The sequence below is a fragment of the Ambystoma mexicanum genome, chromosome 10 (assembly GCF_040938575.1).
Source record: "Ambystoma mexicanum isolate Mex_15411 chromosome 10, UKY_AmexF1_1, whole genome shotgun sequence".
NCBI lineage: Eukaryota > Metazoa > Chordata > Amphibia > Caudata > Ambystomatidae > Ambystoma > Ambystoma mexicanum.
Window position 1 is genome coordinate 1,147,633,323 of NC_090932.1, and position 16,519 is coordinate 1,147,649,841.

Sequence of the window (16,519 nt, forward strand, 5' to 3'; positions counted from 1 at the left end):
GTCAAAGAAAATCATAGAAATCACGAACCATCGTCCTTATTCACATATAGGTGCAATAGTGATTAACACTTAAAAATGGTCAACATAGTTCGCAGATTAACAAAGTATGTACTTGAGTTCCAGTATTTACAACATTCACACTTGGACTTGTACACATGTCATGTAATATTCATAACAAAACCAAAATTGCTCCTTATTGATGTCTTTATAACCAACGTGTTTCCAGATTCAAAATCCATCTTCAGGGTGAGAGCTATATGTTCCTATTCGGTACACTTCTTGTGTAGGACCCTCCAGGGTTGCAAAAAATGAACATTCAGTGTGAAAATGTTTGAATACTAATCTAGATAGATGCAACAATATAAAATGGGATTGTACTAACCTCCATGTTCCTTCAAAAGAAACAAAACAAGCCTCATACCTGTAGAGATCAATGGGTATCATAGGTATTGTGTACCAATAAATATCTCTACTATTCCAATAACTGCTGTAATAAGGGCAAAGACAAAAACAACTCACCCAATCTTATGGATGAGGTCAAGAAATGCTGGGCAATGGTAGTAGTGCAGTCAAGAGGGCGATCTCTATACTGATTACAAAACGTAAAAGACGTAGGGATTAGTCTGGGCAGACCAACACAACGGCAAGACACTAGTAGGTCTATCAAGTTTGAAATCAATTGGTGCTAGAACAGTACTGTATCAAACATGGGATACAAACTCCCCATAACATAGCCAAACCAGGTCCCTCATTGTCAACATGTCGAAACCTAAAAGGTGAAAGAATGGCTACCAATCTATATGGAAAAAATCCCAGACAACTGGATGTGGTTAAATAGAACGCATCTCATAAAATACCACACACCCCGACAGTCGAGGCCGACTGTACAATGGTGCGCGTTGCAGTCTGTGCAGCATTTACCAAGACAACAACAAGTGAATCAAGGAATTCCCCCGTAACACGGAGAAGGATACTAGATTCAACATGTGAAGACTTCTCGGTCCCCTTAACTCTCTTCGCTTTATTCGCTGTGGACAGCAATATTTAAAACAATTAGGTGAGCATAGCGTCACAAACCGTCAGATGCAGACACTCGCAGCCCCGGGCTGCTGTGGACAGCGACTATCATACGTATCACAAGGATAACTCACACAGAGCACTGCTGCTCACCATTGAGTTGTAGATCTTACCTGCAGTGTAGATGCCGAGCCGAGCCGACGACCTACTCGCGAGCATCTCGGAACAGGCACTGTTTGTAAGGTCGCCATGACTCTAACGCGCACGTGCGGGGAGCCATGACAACAGTCCGCCATCTTGGTGTGGGCCCAAGCCGCGCATTGTCATCAGGACAACCGTTGCAGGCACGCCATGGGAAGATACTGTGGTGCCGTTAAACGTAGGATAATACAATAGTGTTACATTCCCAAACTAAGGGGGCCTGAAAGCTGCCATGTCACAGAGGGAGCCGGTCCTCTAGACAGGTACTATGGTGCCAGATGCGCTAGTTGAGACTCGGATATAACCCAAGCATGAAAACAAGACCGTTGTACTGAAAGAAACTGGCGGCTAGATTGCCTCACAACAGTCCTGTTAAATGTGGCGGAAGGCAGCTAAATTGGAGCTGCTAATCACCATTTCGGTTCACTCATGGTGTGATTTGTAAACATGGAGTGGCATCATGTTGCCATCCAATGGGACCAGAGGTCCACCATATTACGGCACGGAGGAAGGAGTGGGCACAGGGGCACTACCACAGACAAGAATATCTGCACTGTGCCCCCATGCCATAACTCTCCTCGGAGGTTCAAGTGTACATAGATAGGGACCGGCTGCAGGCTACCAAGGTTGCAAATGGTAGCATCCGAAGAGGGTATGTGTAACATAAGTAAAACCTATTTAGAATGTTTATCGCATGCTTCCCAGAGAAAAGGGTCAGTGATGGGACAAGTTCTATGTCTAACTGGAAATTACTCAAAATCCTAGTGAACTTGCACCCTTTCTGTTATCGCCTGGATGAAGACATGTGTTCACTATACATTTGCCTCGTTAATAGGGCACTTTATCATCATTCAAGGCATATCTATACAGAATCGGTAGATAGACTATACGCATTTTCATGGTACACTGAGTATACACACATAACAGGAAAGTTCCCATGGACTTCATGGGGGACATGCTCCATTTTCTAACAAATGTGTGGGAATTTGTAAAGGACACAGTCAGTAGATGGATAGACATATACAGATGTTCATGGTACACTGAGTATACACACATAACAACAGAAAGATTCCCATGGACTTAATGGGGGACATGCTCCATTTTTGAACAAATGTGTGGCAATTTGTAAAATAAACAGTCAGTGCACATACCACCTCAGATAAAGCACATCAAATCAAAGTCGTTATTCATGCCCCTAGGGCTCAGCGAACTAACAGATCCACCCACAAGATTCCTCTTTGCAATAGTTTGCGCTGAATGTCACCACCCCTGCTGCTCATCGCCACCTGCTCTAAGATCACACATTTGAGTTGTGCGATTGTGTGCCAGGCTTCTAGGAAATGCATGGCTACTGGAGATTTCTGGTTTTTGGTCCGGATGTTAGACCTATGCTCTGTTCATTTTGTCTTGCCCTTCCTGGTAGTCATACCCACGTAATAGTACCCACATGGGCACTTCAATGCATAGATCACATTACTCGAATCACAAGTGCACGAATGCTTCAACAGAATTGGTTTCCCTGAATGTGGATGTGTAATACTGTTTCCCAAGATAATATTCCCACAATGTTGGCAGTTGTGACATGGTACTGTGACCTTGAATTGAATTCCCATTGGAGGTGACAAAACTTCTGCTTTCACCAAGCTGTTGCGTAGAGACTTGCTGTTCCTATATGCAAATGTCAGAGGTTTTCGGAACAGTTGTTGAAGTTGGGGATCCATTCCCAGCATTAGCCAGTTTTTCTGTATAATCCTCTTGATCCTCCTAGTCTGTATTGAATGTTTAGTAACATAGACCAAGGATTCACTCGGCTTTGGTGGTTTCGGAGTAAGGATTGTCTCTCAGTCAGTGTGGCTCACTTTCTCCACCACCTCAAAAATAAGTGTAGGATTGTAGCCCCTTGACGTGAACTTTGTCTGTAGCAAAGAAGACTGTCGCTCATATTCGGAGTTCTCCGAGATGTTTCTTCGGTAACGTAACAACTGACTTAACGGGATGCTGTCAATTGTTCTCTGCAGATGAAAACTGGTCACCAGTAGTAGACTATCCCAATCAGTTTTTTTGGTGTAGATCCTTGTTTCCAGGTACTGTTCCCTTGTGTAGATCTCAACATCAAGGAAATGTATGATCATATCGCTGGTCTCAGTAGTAAATTTAATTCTGAGATGCATCCCGTCCATCATTATGAAGAAGTCCTGTAATTCTTCAGGTGGACTGGTCCAAATGCCAAAAATATCGTCAATTTACCTAACATAGATGGAAAGATGTCGCATCCATCTTGGTGAAGACAACGCATGCTCATATTACAGATAGTACATATAGGTTTTGGCATAACATGGTGCCATTGCGGCTCCCATGCTTGTGCCCGAGTCTGGAGGAAGAAATGATCTTGAAGCTTGAATAAATTGTTCATAAGCACTAATTTAAGGAGGGTAAGGACAAACAGTCTGTCACCTTGGCAATTATCGGATCTCAATAATAGCCATTCTGCTGCCTCCATGCCTGCCTCATGTACAATATTTGAATAAAGTGATGTCACATCCGTTGTGAAGTGTGTATCTCTTCGTTTCACAAATTGCACATTCCTGAGCTTCTGTAGGAAGTGCATAGTGTCTCTAATATATGTTGTGGTGTCTTTGATTAGAGGTTGCAGGATCTTGTCAAGATACTGGGCCAACGGTTCAAGGAGGCTCTCTGTGGCAGCGATGATAGGGCGCCCTGGTGGTTTGATGAGTTTCTTATGAATCTTGGGCAGTATGTACATAACCGGCATGATCAGATGTTTGTTCTCCAAAAAGCAGCACATTTTTTCAGATATAACTTCTCTCCCTTCCGCTTCATCCAGTACCTCCTGGATGAGGGCTCGAACCTTCTCTGTAGGATTAAAAGATATTTCTCTGTTTGTTTCCCCGTCTTACAACTGGTGTTCAATTTCATCCAAGTAATCTTGCTTGTCCATAATAACTAATGCTCCACCCTTATCGGCCGGTTTGAAGATAATCTCCTTGTTGTCAAGCAAGTTCTTCAGCGTCTGTCGTTCCCTGACAGTGAAGTTCCCATGTGCTTTGGATTTGAAGTGTAGTCTCTTAAAATCCTGCAGGACAGTTTTCTCAAACACTGCGAGTATGTGGTTTTGAAATGGCGGGTTGAAGGTGCTCTTAGGGTTCAGTTCATGGAACTTATGTGGTTCCTTTTCCATGGCATCTTCCTCCAAGGAGTTCAAGAAAACCTTCAGTCGCAGTTTCCTCATCAGTCTAAAGAAATCAATTTTTTCTCAAAGCAGTGTGCTGTTATTATATTACAAAGGAAAGACTCTTTGTCAAAACTTGTAGTTCCAATTTAGACAGAAGGTGGGATGAAATATTCACCACTATGTTTTCTTCGTTGTTTATTTTCTCTGAGGGATTTTTCTTCTTTCCTCTTCTAATAGGCCTTTTTTCTAAAAAATCAGATTTTTCAGCCAAGGGGTCACTCACTTTAGGTACAGAAGTTGTTTCAACGCTCGAACCGGGAGTAGCTTCAAGCTCAGTGCTGGATGCATCTGATGATGCACTTTCCGCCATTGAAGGTCCTGGTTTCGGAGTTCGGCCTTGATATGGTTATTTAGGACGTAATACGCCTGCCAACTATACACTATATCCAGCTTGTAATCCTGGGTGTCCGGTCTAAATTTTCAATTTTTTTTCACTTCTATCTCTTGTTTGTAGCTGGCCAATTTTTGGTTAGTGTCATCCAAAATTAGTTTCAGTTGGTCTGAGGTAAAGCCTTAACTCAGGGAGGTCTTAATCCCCTCAATATCCTCATTCAAGGTCGTCACGCGATGTGCCAATTCTTCGATCGTAATGAGTATGAGATCAAGCGAGCACTTGTTTAAAATTTTTCGCCACTTCTTGACAAATGTTGGGTTTTCCTTGCAGAGTGTCGGTTCAAAGTTCCCCCATAAACCTTGGGGGATCCTTCTCGTGGTATAATAATGAGCAATGCTAGAGGCATGTAATTTGAGGTTGATCTCACGACGTGTTTTCCACTCCGACTGCTTAATCAGGGCGTCTGGTTTGTCAGAAGAGGTAAGTTCAACCCCCGTTGTTTTGATAAGTCCCAGGATCCGTTGGGCTTCCTCTTAACTGAAGCCCAGTGTCTCCGCTCTGTTATTCATATTCTGATCAATCTTAGTAAAGGACATGTTAGTCTCTAACCTATAATGTATTTTTGCTTTTAATCACAGGTGTCTTATCGAAGGTCACTGGGCCTCATTACGACCCAGGCGGTAATCTTCAGTAAAGAGCGCCACATTACGACCCATCACGCACGAGCATTACGTCATGGCGGTAATGCAATTAACGCCATGGCGGAAAAGGCCCCTACCGGCATCGTAAAGCGAGCAAGGTGCACTTCCGCCACCGTAAGTAGCGGCCACCGTAATTAGCGGCCACCGTAATTTGCGGTGGCCGTAAAAAGCAGGACCGGAAATAGCATCATCGCGCTGGAATGGGAAACAGCATGTCGGCCATCTTTAAAAACACAATCCATTGCCATCCTACCGAACAACACCAGATCCAACCCTGACACCTGTCCCAACCAATCACCCACCCATCCAACTACCAAAAAATGCCTAAAGCTGTTAAGAAGGCATGTGACCGCCAGCGCCAGGAAAGATTCAGCCCGGAGGAACTCTGCATGCTTGCGGAGACCCTGCAAGACAACGCAGCTGTCGTTTTCTCCCCTGAAATGACCAGGACAGCGATAGGGAAAAAGAAGGCCATCTGGGTCCTGGTGGCCGAGCGCATCAGCGCGGTGGGGACCGTACCCCGCACCCCACAGCAGTGCAGGAAGTGCTGGGACGACCTCCGCATACGGGTCAGAGCCGTCATCTCTGCGAACCGCAACCTTGCAATGGGTACCGGTGGAGGGTCGGAATCCCCACTAAAACTCCAACCGTGGGAGGAGATTTATGCAACCACGATTGGCATGGAAGCCATTGAAGGCGTCGGAGGGATGGAAAGGGGAGCTCCGACATCAGGCGATGAAGCTAGGTGCCTCAAACAAGACATGCCATAGTCACTGCAGTCCATTCATGTGTAGCACAAGGTTGCCCTAGAGTGTAAATGCAACACATTTCCACACTGCCCATAGCCACATGCGAGCACCACCCTGTATACACTGCTGGCACCCGCATACCTGCATCCACATTCCACACTAAAAGGAGACAACCTGCATGGCCCTGCCTGAAATCTGCCTCATCTACTGACCAGAATAATGTCTATCATTGTCATTCCAAAGTCCGCAGACCCATCAATAACGCCCTCCCTCCTTTGCTCCACCACAGGCACAGATTCACACCCCGAGGACCAGGACACCCCTGCGACGAAGAGAGCCAAGAAGGCCAATTATACCGTCCCCGCACCCTCGACCTCAGCTGCAGTGAGGCAGACCCCACAACAAGCACCACCCACTGCAAGCATACCGGACGTCCCACCGGCAAGCACCCCTGTAGTCAGCAGGCCAGCAGCAGCTGCTCCACCTCTACCAAAATTACCTGCCACAGAAGGCACCGGGTCAGCAGCCAGCAGCAACATGGGTGAGACAGATGCAATAGCTGCATGTTCAGACTCAGACATTGAGGAGCACGAAGTCCGAAGCCCCACTGACCTACTACATTCCCCCTGTTTGTCAGACACCAGCCCCCATGAGGATCACACACAGGGGCACACAGAGGTAGAGGAGTGGCCTTCTACCCCATGCCCAGTCCTCAGTCCACAGGAGGGGAGCAGCCCCTCCATCACACCACCAGCACTGGCCATGGGCCAGCAGGGGCAGCAGTCCCTCGAGGACATCACAGAACGGCAGCAACAACTGTCCACGATGCTGGCTGAGCATGCCGCGGAATGTGTGGGGGCTAGGGCAACCATTGAAAAGGCCACGGAGACCCTAAGGGCCGAAGTTGCGCAGAGCACTGCCACCCTGAGGGATGCCATGCAGGCCATGTCCAGGGACATCTGTGCTGAACTTGCCGGCTTGCGTCGTGCGCTCACTGAGCTCACCCACACCCTACAGGACGGGCATGCACGGGGGCAGGCAGGGACATCCTCCACTGCCAGTTCTGCACAGAGCAGCCCCGTCAGACGTTCCGGACGTAACCTGCGCTCCACAGCCAGGGGTGCCCCGGGGGCCGGGAGAGGGGGCTTGTAACAGCCTGTGCCCACTGTCACAGGCATCTGTTGACACCTACATGGGGTGTGTTGGGGTGTGCAGGGGGGAGGGGGTGTGTTGGGGTGTGCAGGGGGGAGGGTGGAGGGGGTGTGTTGGGGTGTGCAGGGGGGAGGGGGTGTGTCACAACGTTTCATAGTTTAAATACACTTTTTTCTTTCCCAAAATGAAATGTGTGGACATTTTCATTGCGTATGTGTGCTTTATTGGTGTACAGTCCACAGTGTGCATGTCCCAGAGACACACAGTGCCCCAAGTGCAGTCTCCATGTGATTCACACCAGCCGTGTGTGCTAGAAGCAGTGGTCGATGATACTTAGGCGCATTGAACACCCCTCCTGTGCGTTGCCTCCTCCATGGGGTGCCGCCCCATCTGCACCCTCCTCATCCTCATCATCAGGTGGTTGCAGTTCTGCGTCAGGGGGCAGGGGCACATTCCGTCTGACGCACATATTGTGTAGTATGACACATGCCATGACGATCTTTGCCACCTTCTCATGGTGGTACAGGAGTGCCCCACCAGACCTGCTGAGGCTTCGGAACCGTGCCTTCAATAGGCCGAATGTCTGCTCTATGACCACACGAGTACGTGTATGTGCACGGTTGAAGTCCTCCTCGTGCTGGTTCTGCGGGTTACGGACTGGTGTAAGGAGCCACCTCTTCAGGGGATAGCCTGCATCACCTGTATGTAGGCGAGAATGTATGTGTCAGTCATGTCGTCTGATCAAGAACATGATGTGCCAACATGGCTTGCATCCAACTGTTACTTTGGCTCACTTCTACATGCACTAATTGATTCACACAATGCAACCAGTATATGCTCATGGCTTCCATGGCCTGTTTTGCATGCCATCACCCAATGTATGCAGAGGGGTTGAGTGCATTGTGAGTGCCCATCCTCTGTCTCCGTTCTCTGTGTTACTCACAGCCAGGTGGAGTATGCATCATCCCCCCCCTTTCAGCCAGGTGGAGTATGCATCATCCCCCCCCCTTTCAGCCAGGTGGAGCATGCATCATTCCCCCCCCTTTCAGCCAGGTGGAGTATGCATCATTCCCCCCCCCTATCAGCCAGGTGGAGTATGCATCATCCCCCCCTTTCAGCCAGGTGGAGTATGCATCATCCCCCCCCTTTCAGCCAGGTGGAGTATGCATCATTCCCCCCCTTTCAGCCAGGTGGAGTATGCATCATTCCCCCCCCATCAGCCAGGTGGAGTATGCATCATCCCCCCCCTTTCAGCCAGGTGGAGTATGCATCATCCCCCCCTTTCAGCCAGGTGGAGTATGCATCATCCCCCCCCCTTTCAGCCAGGTGGAGTATGCATCATTCCCCCCCCATCAGCCAGGTGGAGTATGCATCACCCCCCCCTTTCAGCCAGGTGGAGTATGCATCATCCCCCCCCCCTTTCAGCCAGGTGGAGTATGCATCATCCCCCCCCCCCTATCAGCCAGGTGGAGTATGCATCACCCCCCCCTTTCAGCCAGGTGGAGTATGCATCATTCCCCCCCTTTCAGCCAGGTGGAGTATGCATCACCCCCCCCCCCTTTCAGCCAGGTGGAGTATGCATCATCCCCCCCTATCAGCCAGGTGGAGTATGCATCATCCCCCCCTTTCAGCCAGGTGGAGTATGCATCATTCCCCCCCTCTTTCAGCCAGGTGGAGTATGCATCATTCCCCCCCCCCTATCAGCCAGGTGGAGTATGCATCATCCCCCCCCCCCTTTCAGCCAGGTGGAGTATGCATCGGTACGTCATACACCTGCCCACTTCCATGACATTGGACTCACCGAGTAGCCAGGATCTTGGGCCTGCATGTCGCTCCATGTAGCGTGGTATTGTGGAGTTCCTCAGGACCATAGAATCATGGGTTGATCCGGGGAATCGGGCACAACAATGTGTGATGATCTTGTTGGAGTCACAGACCATTTGCACGTTGATTGAGTGGAACTGTTTCCGGTTGCGGTACGGTACCTCCATGGCACGTGGAACCACCAATTCCACATGGGTGCAGTCGATGGCACCAATGCAACCGGGTATGCCGGCTAGTGCATGGAAACCCACTTTGGTGTTTGCAATGTCCTGCGCAGTCCGTGGTAATGAGATGTGGTCGTCTGTGTGCTTGAGGAGGGCATCGAGCACTTGGATGAGTGTTCGTGAGAATAATGGTTGTGAAATGCCATGCAAGTGCCCCACTGTGTGCTGGTAGGTGCCTGTGGCCAGGAAGTGGAGTACAGACACTACCTTCAGTAGGGGGGGATGGCAGTTGGAGTTTCTATCATGCTGACGATGTCGTTGTGTATCATGTTTACGATGGCGGTGATGGTGTCCCGGTCCAAACGGTACAGGGTGTGGATCTGCTCAGCAGTGAGGTTGAATGGATTGGCTCTGATGCGTGGGATTGGGGGCTGCCTGCGTGGTGGCACTGGCTGTGCTGGTGGGGCTTGCTGGGCCTGCCTTGCCCTCCTTCTCCTCCTGCGTCTCCTCTGTGCTGCCTGTTGTTGTTGTTGCTGTTGTAGCACATGCATTGCTATCAGGTCCTCCAGCCCCAACATTGCTAGTCGTATTGGTATCATTGTGGAGTGTGACTGGGTGTGGGAAGGGGTGGGGTGTGCTCTTTTTGTACTTCCTGAGTCTGTATTGCCTTCACCTGTGCTGTTTCTGTGCACCTGTGGCAGCTGCATTCACTTTACATGGCCCTTTACGGTTGGTTCGCGATGGCGTAATTAGCACCATGGCGGTAAGGTACTTAACGGGCTGGGTGATGGCGTTAGGTGCATGTCCGCTTGGGTCGGCATTTGCGTACCTTTCCGCCATGGCACTAAGTACGGTGTGGCCGGTCGCGTGCGCGCACCCTTAGCGCAGTTAGCGGCAGCGTTAACTACGATGCCGCTAATGGCATCGTAGTTAACGGTCACGGGTCATGATCGGACCTGGCGGAAAACGATGGCGGTAACCATTTACCGCCATCGTTTTTCACTTAGCGCCAGGGTCGTAATGAGGCCCACTGTGTGCGTGCTACCCCTCTGGTGTGGCCACTGGATATGCGAAAGAGAAGGGGAAAGTGGGGGTGCACAGACCTGTAATGTCTCATATCGGGGACCTCAAGGAGAATAATTCATATGTCTTCAGAGGTTTTAGATTCGAAACAAGAGTTAACATATCCCATACATAATTCAGAAACTTTTCAGGTGCAGACGGGCTGGTGTCACAAGGCCACTTGGGACTAACAAGAACAGCAAATAAATGAATCCGTCTATTGCTACACTGTGGCCCAATTATGCACTCCTAGGGGGACAGCTGTCCCAATATCTGTTAATGTAGTTACATACGTTGTTCCCTCATCCAAGTAATCTTGCTTGTCCATAAGAAATAATGCTCCGCCCTTATCGGCCGGTTTGAAGATAATCTCCTTGTTGTCGAGCAAGTTCTTCAACGTCTGTCGTTCCCCGACAGTGAAGTTCCCACGTTCAACAGTTTCAGCATACTCAAAGGCACATTAAATCATATATCATAAACATGTACATCAATAAAAATTCCTTATTGTGGTTTAAAATGAAAATCGTGATTTCTATGATTTTCTTTGACCATAATTTGATTTTAAAAAAGAATGGTTCCAACGCAGACATTTTGGTTTAATTTTTATGCCGTAACAACAATAAATGTGATTTTCTTTTTAAACCACAATAAGAAATGTTTATTGATGTCAATGTTTATGATATATGATTTAATGTGCCTTTGAGTATGCTGTGACGTCTTGGTTGTTGATCAGTGCCCAGAATGCACTTAAGTCTCTTTTCACTAGAGTACACAGCATAATTTCAGCATCCTTTTGCAGCATTGCTGCCTTTCTAGATCTACAATAATTTTTATACTTTTGTTTTACTGATTTAATTCTGATATTATTTTGTGGTTGGTCCCAGCCAGAGCCACGAATAGATCTCAAATTTCGATGCATGGGGGCTTTCTCGAAAGGCTAGCTGCTGATCAAAAATATGTCTGTGTTTGTGGCACCTAGTCTCAATTTATGGATGGCCTTATCAACCAGGTCGCCCAAGAAATGTTCTAATTCCGAGGGAGTGAACACATGGAGTTTCAATTCCAGGGAACTGGAGCTCATAACACTAGTTAATTCCTTATTCCCTCCAAGTCTAAGACATGAGTCGCATAAAGGTGAAATCACCTTTATTCCATAACTTGTGTCCACTTTAAGGGGAAGCAAAGGGATGTCTGTGCCTCCTGACATTTCAGCTGTTGTCATTTCCAAGGGAGGAAATGGGCCAGATTAAGACCATTTGTCTTGCCCCTGCGCTTCTCTGTACCGAGGACATGGTGCTAGCCCAGGAATCTCCCAAAAAATGTTTTCAAGCTGAGTGTTACACAAGCAGCCAATGCGTCAGAAGGCACGGTGTGGGAAATTGAATTTGGAAACAGCCAAAGACTCACCTACTCTTTAGCAGCTGTCCAACTTTGTATATATGTCTTACAATTTAAAGACTTTTATGTTAGGGTGAATATTGTGACCACTGGTAAGAGCAGAGTTCAACTTCCATTGCTCACTCAAAAGGGTTTCTAGCTGAATGACTATAGAGATGAGTAACATTTAAAATTGTGTGCATTCTTATGGTCCCATAATGTTCTTTGCTTTGATGCAAATTGCCAGGCTTGGTTCTATACAAAGATACTGTGTTGTATGCACTTGAATTACGGACAAAGGGTGAGCAGACCCTGCAATGTCCTTGTGACACCTTCCCAATCACTTCACACCAGCCACAACACACGCCCTCATCCCTTCATGCTGACTGTCAGGCACAGTTGAATAACAAAAGGCAGTCTTAGCACTCACTCACAGGCCCTCATCCCTCCATGCTGGCAGACAGGCACAGTGGTATAACAAAGGGCAGTTTTAGCACTAGCCCGGCTAAACATTTGTTATGGTTCATGGGGACCCATTTCAACATGATTGGGCTGCCCCCCCCTCCCTTGCCTACGATTAGGAGGAGTGGACACACTCTGTGGCACGCTTGGGTTGCTTAAATAAGAATGGATATAAATTAATGCTCTTTAATCTAAGGGGGGGAGTCAGCCAGATGGAAGCTGAAACACTAAACTGCCACTGATAAGTTACTAATTGCTCTGTCAGCAAGGTGCTAACGCAGATGAAGCCAGAGTAAAGGAGGTGATAACACTGCTGGATGCTATCAAAGCCAGTCTGTAACCTGCTGCAAAGCGCACATTTAAAGTCTTCAGTTAAGATAAGGTGACATCATCCAGCATCCAGCAAAGGGCAGCCTGCAACATGCACACAAGGCAAAGTGCACATTTAATGCCATGAAAGAAAGAAATATGTTGCGAAATAGGGACAGCTTCTTGTCCCCCAACCCCTTTCTTGAAGGTCTTGAACACATACACAGAACACAATCACAACATTGTGGGACTGTTAGGCATACAAGGCATTGATATTTTCTAATTTGTCTTCCGGTCCTATCCAGCAAAAGATATACAGAACCCTAATTTGCATGATATGGATTGACATGATCAGAAGCAACATCAAAGTATATAACATTACAAGCAGTGTCATCGGTCTTCAGTACTCCAGGACACCATTGGTAAGCACATTAAAATAAGTTTTCAGTTGCAAGCCAAGAGAATAATGTGCTGTGCAATATATACATATTCACTATTATTAATATACAACAACCCAATAGTTTAGTAATCCATGAGGGTATTTCTTCATAGTAAAAATTGCAAACTCAATCACTTCTAGTGACTTCCACTGTCAGCTAATCAGGCACAGTGAGATTAAATGATTTGCCCAGGTCCCACATTTAGTTAAAGTGGTGAAATCAGAATGTGGACACAGGCTGTGATTTAAGCACTTGACTAAATATATTCCTAGTTATAGGGCTCACATATATTTTGCAGTTGGGTTTCCAAAAACGAAATCATTTGTTTTTCTATCAATGAATTGAAAAGTGCACAAATCACGTAAGAAACCAACATGACATTATATACATTGTTATAGTAATTGGTCAAGCAAAAAGATATGTATAGCTTTATTTTCGCCACCCTGGATGTACGATTGCAGTAGCAGCCTGCAAAGGAATGTGGACATAAAAACAATATCATTTGGTTTTTAAAAAAAGGTAGTCACAATGAAAGAGAATTCAATATAAGGTAATATGCTTGAGCTATTATTTTACACAGCATGCAGCGTTATACACTCCTCCAATTTATTATCACCCTCCAATTGAACCTTGTAAGGGACAGCAGCCCTTACCCAGGCACCCCTGAGTCTGGGTCATCAACCTCTGATCGATTTATTGAAATGAGGTTGACACAAAGGTGAACCCACGTGTGCTGGGAGACTAGTGGGAAAGGTGCTGTGCATCCCAGGGCTTTTAACCGTCACACAAAAATTGTGAGCAGGGAAGACTTTGGGCAGCTGATGCTGCTTTAGAGGAGAAAAGTCAGGCCTTATTCCTATCCAGAGCTGGCTGTAGCGAGACACAGGAAACGTTTTATGAAACAGGGGCGGTCCCACAAAATACAGGATGGTTGGCCACCCACAGACACGCCCAGCCCTGTTCCTCGACCTTGGGTTTCATCTGAGCTTGTTTAGCTGCCAACTTGGTATAAGGTGAACATGGAGAACTCGCACAAAGGGGATTTTCATCAACCATGTGGATCCTTTTGGCCCATTTCAATACAACCTTATCTAAGTGGCTGCATTTGAATCGTTTTCCTGGTAATTTATCTATTGCAGCTGTGACTGCGTATATGTGGGCATCAAGGGCAAGTACCTGCTCACCTCGCATCACAAATATTCTCCCCTTTTACTCCTTTCCCTCCTGCTTCCTTTTTCTCCCATAGAGCATTCTTTTTGCTCCCTCTTTTTTCCTACCAGCAATTTCCTCTCTACTATCCTACTCTGTCCTGCTCTTCTTGAACACTATGTCACCCCCTATTCTTGCCTCCTTCCCTTAATCCTACTTTTTCTTTTTCCATTTCTGCCAAAGGTTCTTTGTTATAAAGATCCCGCTCTCTTCCTCATTTTGCTGCAATTCGCATACTCACCTGCCTTCCTTCACTCAATTGTTCCCTCCCTCGTTTACCCACATCACAAACGATTTGCCTACATTGCGATCCCACCACTCCCCATCCCTCACTCACTTGTCTTCGTTCTATCCCTTTCTCCTGCCTTCCCTCACTCTTCATTCCCCCCTCACCCTCTATACCTCCATTGTTCCCCCTTCTCCTTACACTCCTGAACCCCCTGCTCTCTATTTCCCCTCCCTTTAATCCATTTTACCCTGCATATCCCTTCACTCTTGTGCCTGATTAACTATTGCCTCATTTGCACGCCCTCATTCATTCTCTGTACTCATTCACCCTTTTACCCTCACCTGGCCCTGTTCAATCACCTCATCTCCTGCCTTCCCTCACTCTTGAACTCTCTTATCTGCTTCTGCACACCCGCATTCTCCACCCTCCAGTCCATGAGTGTTCATGTTACCTGCTCCTTTTCTTCTTTTCACCCTCACTATCCTGCCCTTATTCCTTCTCTATTCCCATTCAGTGCCCTGCAGCAGGGCCTGTGGAGCTTGAGGAGATATGGAGGTAGAGGGTTGGAGTTAAGGGTTCTTTCAAGTGCCACAAGTAACACCCACAAGAAAGGGTAACCCCTGGTATGTTTTGAGATTAAAAGGTGAACGCCTTAAAGTCTGTGCTGTTCAATGACATTTCAATTGTATGGGTTATGAACAATGTGAACATGCACAAAATGTTTCTATATGCCGTAGGAATTACTCTGTGTTATCACCTCCTGTAACGTCCCTTCTCATTGCCCATTGCCTTGAACCCTATCATTTCCAACATTAGTTTCAGGCTTGATTATTCAATATTACCACCATTGACAGCAACACCTGGCAAGGAGGCCCACTTGTCTCTAGCTAGAGCCAGACCCCCAAATATAGGAAATGGTATAAAGCACAACTTTAAAGTAAAATGAAGCATCATTGTACAACTATACCCACTCTAGCCTCCTCCCCCTCCATAACCCACCCACCTGGGGCCCTCTGTTATTTTTGCCCACTCGGCCCTTTACCTTATATCTGCCACAGCCACTGCACCCCCCCCCAGGCCCCAAAGAGGAAAGGGTCCCCCTCCAGCCCCCCCGAGTACATTTTCCCATTTCCGGCACTGGACATGTCCATGCTGTTACTGTTCTACTGCTCTGTTTCTTGGCACCTCTGTTTTGTTGCAGTCGGGCAGTTCTCAGCGCATTCCCTTTCCAGTTCAGAACCTGTCTTGTCTCCTTGTTTCCTTGCAGCTGTGGAGCTCCCCATTGCACGTCGCTGTTCGCACTGGCCACTGCAGCTGTGTGGAGCACCTCATCGCCTGTGGCGCAAGCCTCAGTTCACAGGATAAGGTATTGCCATTACACCTCCTCCACAGATCTTAACACCTTCAAAGCTAGTCTGACTACCTCTCTCACTGTCACCTCTGTCCTTGCAGGAAGGCGACACACCGATGCACGATGCCGTCCGGCTTGGCCGTTTCAAAGCTATGCAAACTCTGCTGCTTTACGGTGCAGACCTCACTATAAGGAATGAGGTGAGTTTCCACAGCATGTTCCTGCCCAGAGATTACCGCTGCCTGCGTCCTCTGTCGCACTTCAAATGAATGTCACTGTTGGCTGCCTGAGCGTGTGTTGGCCTCTATACTAGAACAGCAGGGAGTGGGTGCCTGGTAGGTAAGGACTGATTTGCGCCAGCAGAGCTAAGCATGTTCAAGGTAGGGTGTGGTTAAGGATCCTTGGCAAAGATGATTGTGGATCCCGTATTGAGTTAGGGTGCATAGGCATCCCTAGAGGGGAGCCAAAACACTTGCTGCTTTGCCCCTCCTAATTGGTGGTCTTGCCCTTCTCCCAGTCCCCTCTGCAGGGGAGGACTGGCAACATTTGGCCTGAGGGGCAAGTATATTTTTCTGGCCCATAGTGGCATGGCCCAAGCCTACAGCACAGGGACCCCAACTTCCAGAACAAGTAAACTCAGTACCAACCTCTCCCCACCACACATTCTCAACTATATATCGTTGAC

General features: G+C 47.5%; 1 protein-coding gene across 1 annotated transcript in view; it reads left to right on the plus strand.

Moving 5' to 3' along the window:
• The window catches only part of ANKRD23 (ankyrin repeat domain 23), a 212,807-nt gene that overhangs the window by 196,185 nt on the left and 103 nt on the right, over positions 1–16,519 (plus strand). Inside the window, exons 7-8 of the mRNA XM_069620262.1 lie at positions 15,751–15,849; positions 15,936–16,034. Of these exons, the coding sequence (XP_069476363.1) occupies positions 15,751–15,849; positions 15,936–16,034 (198 nt within the window). The remainder of the gene's footprint in view (positions 1–15,750; positions 15,850–15,935; positions 16,035–16,519) is intronic.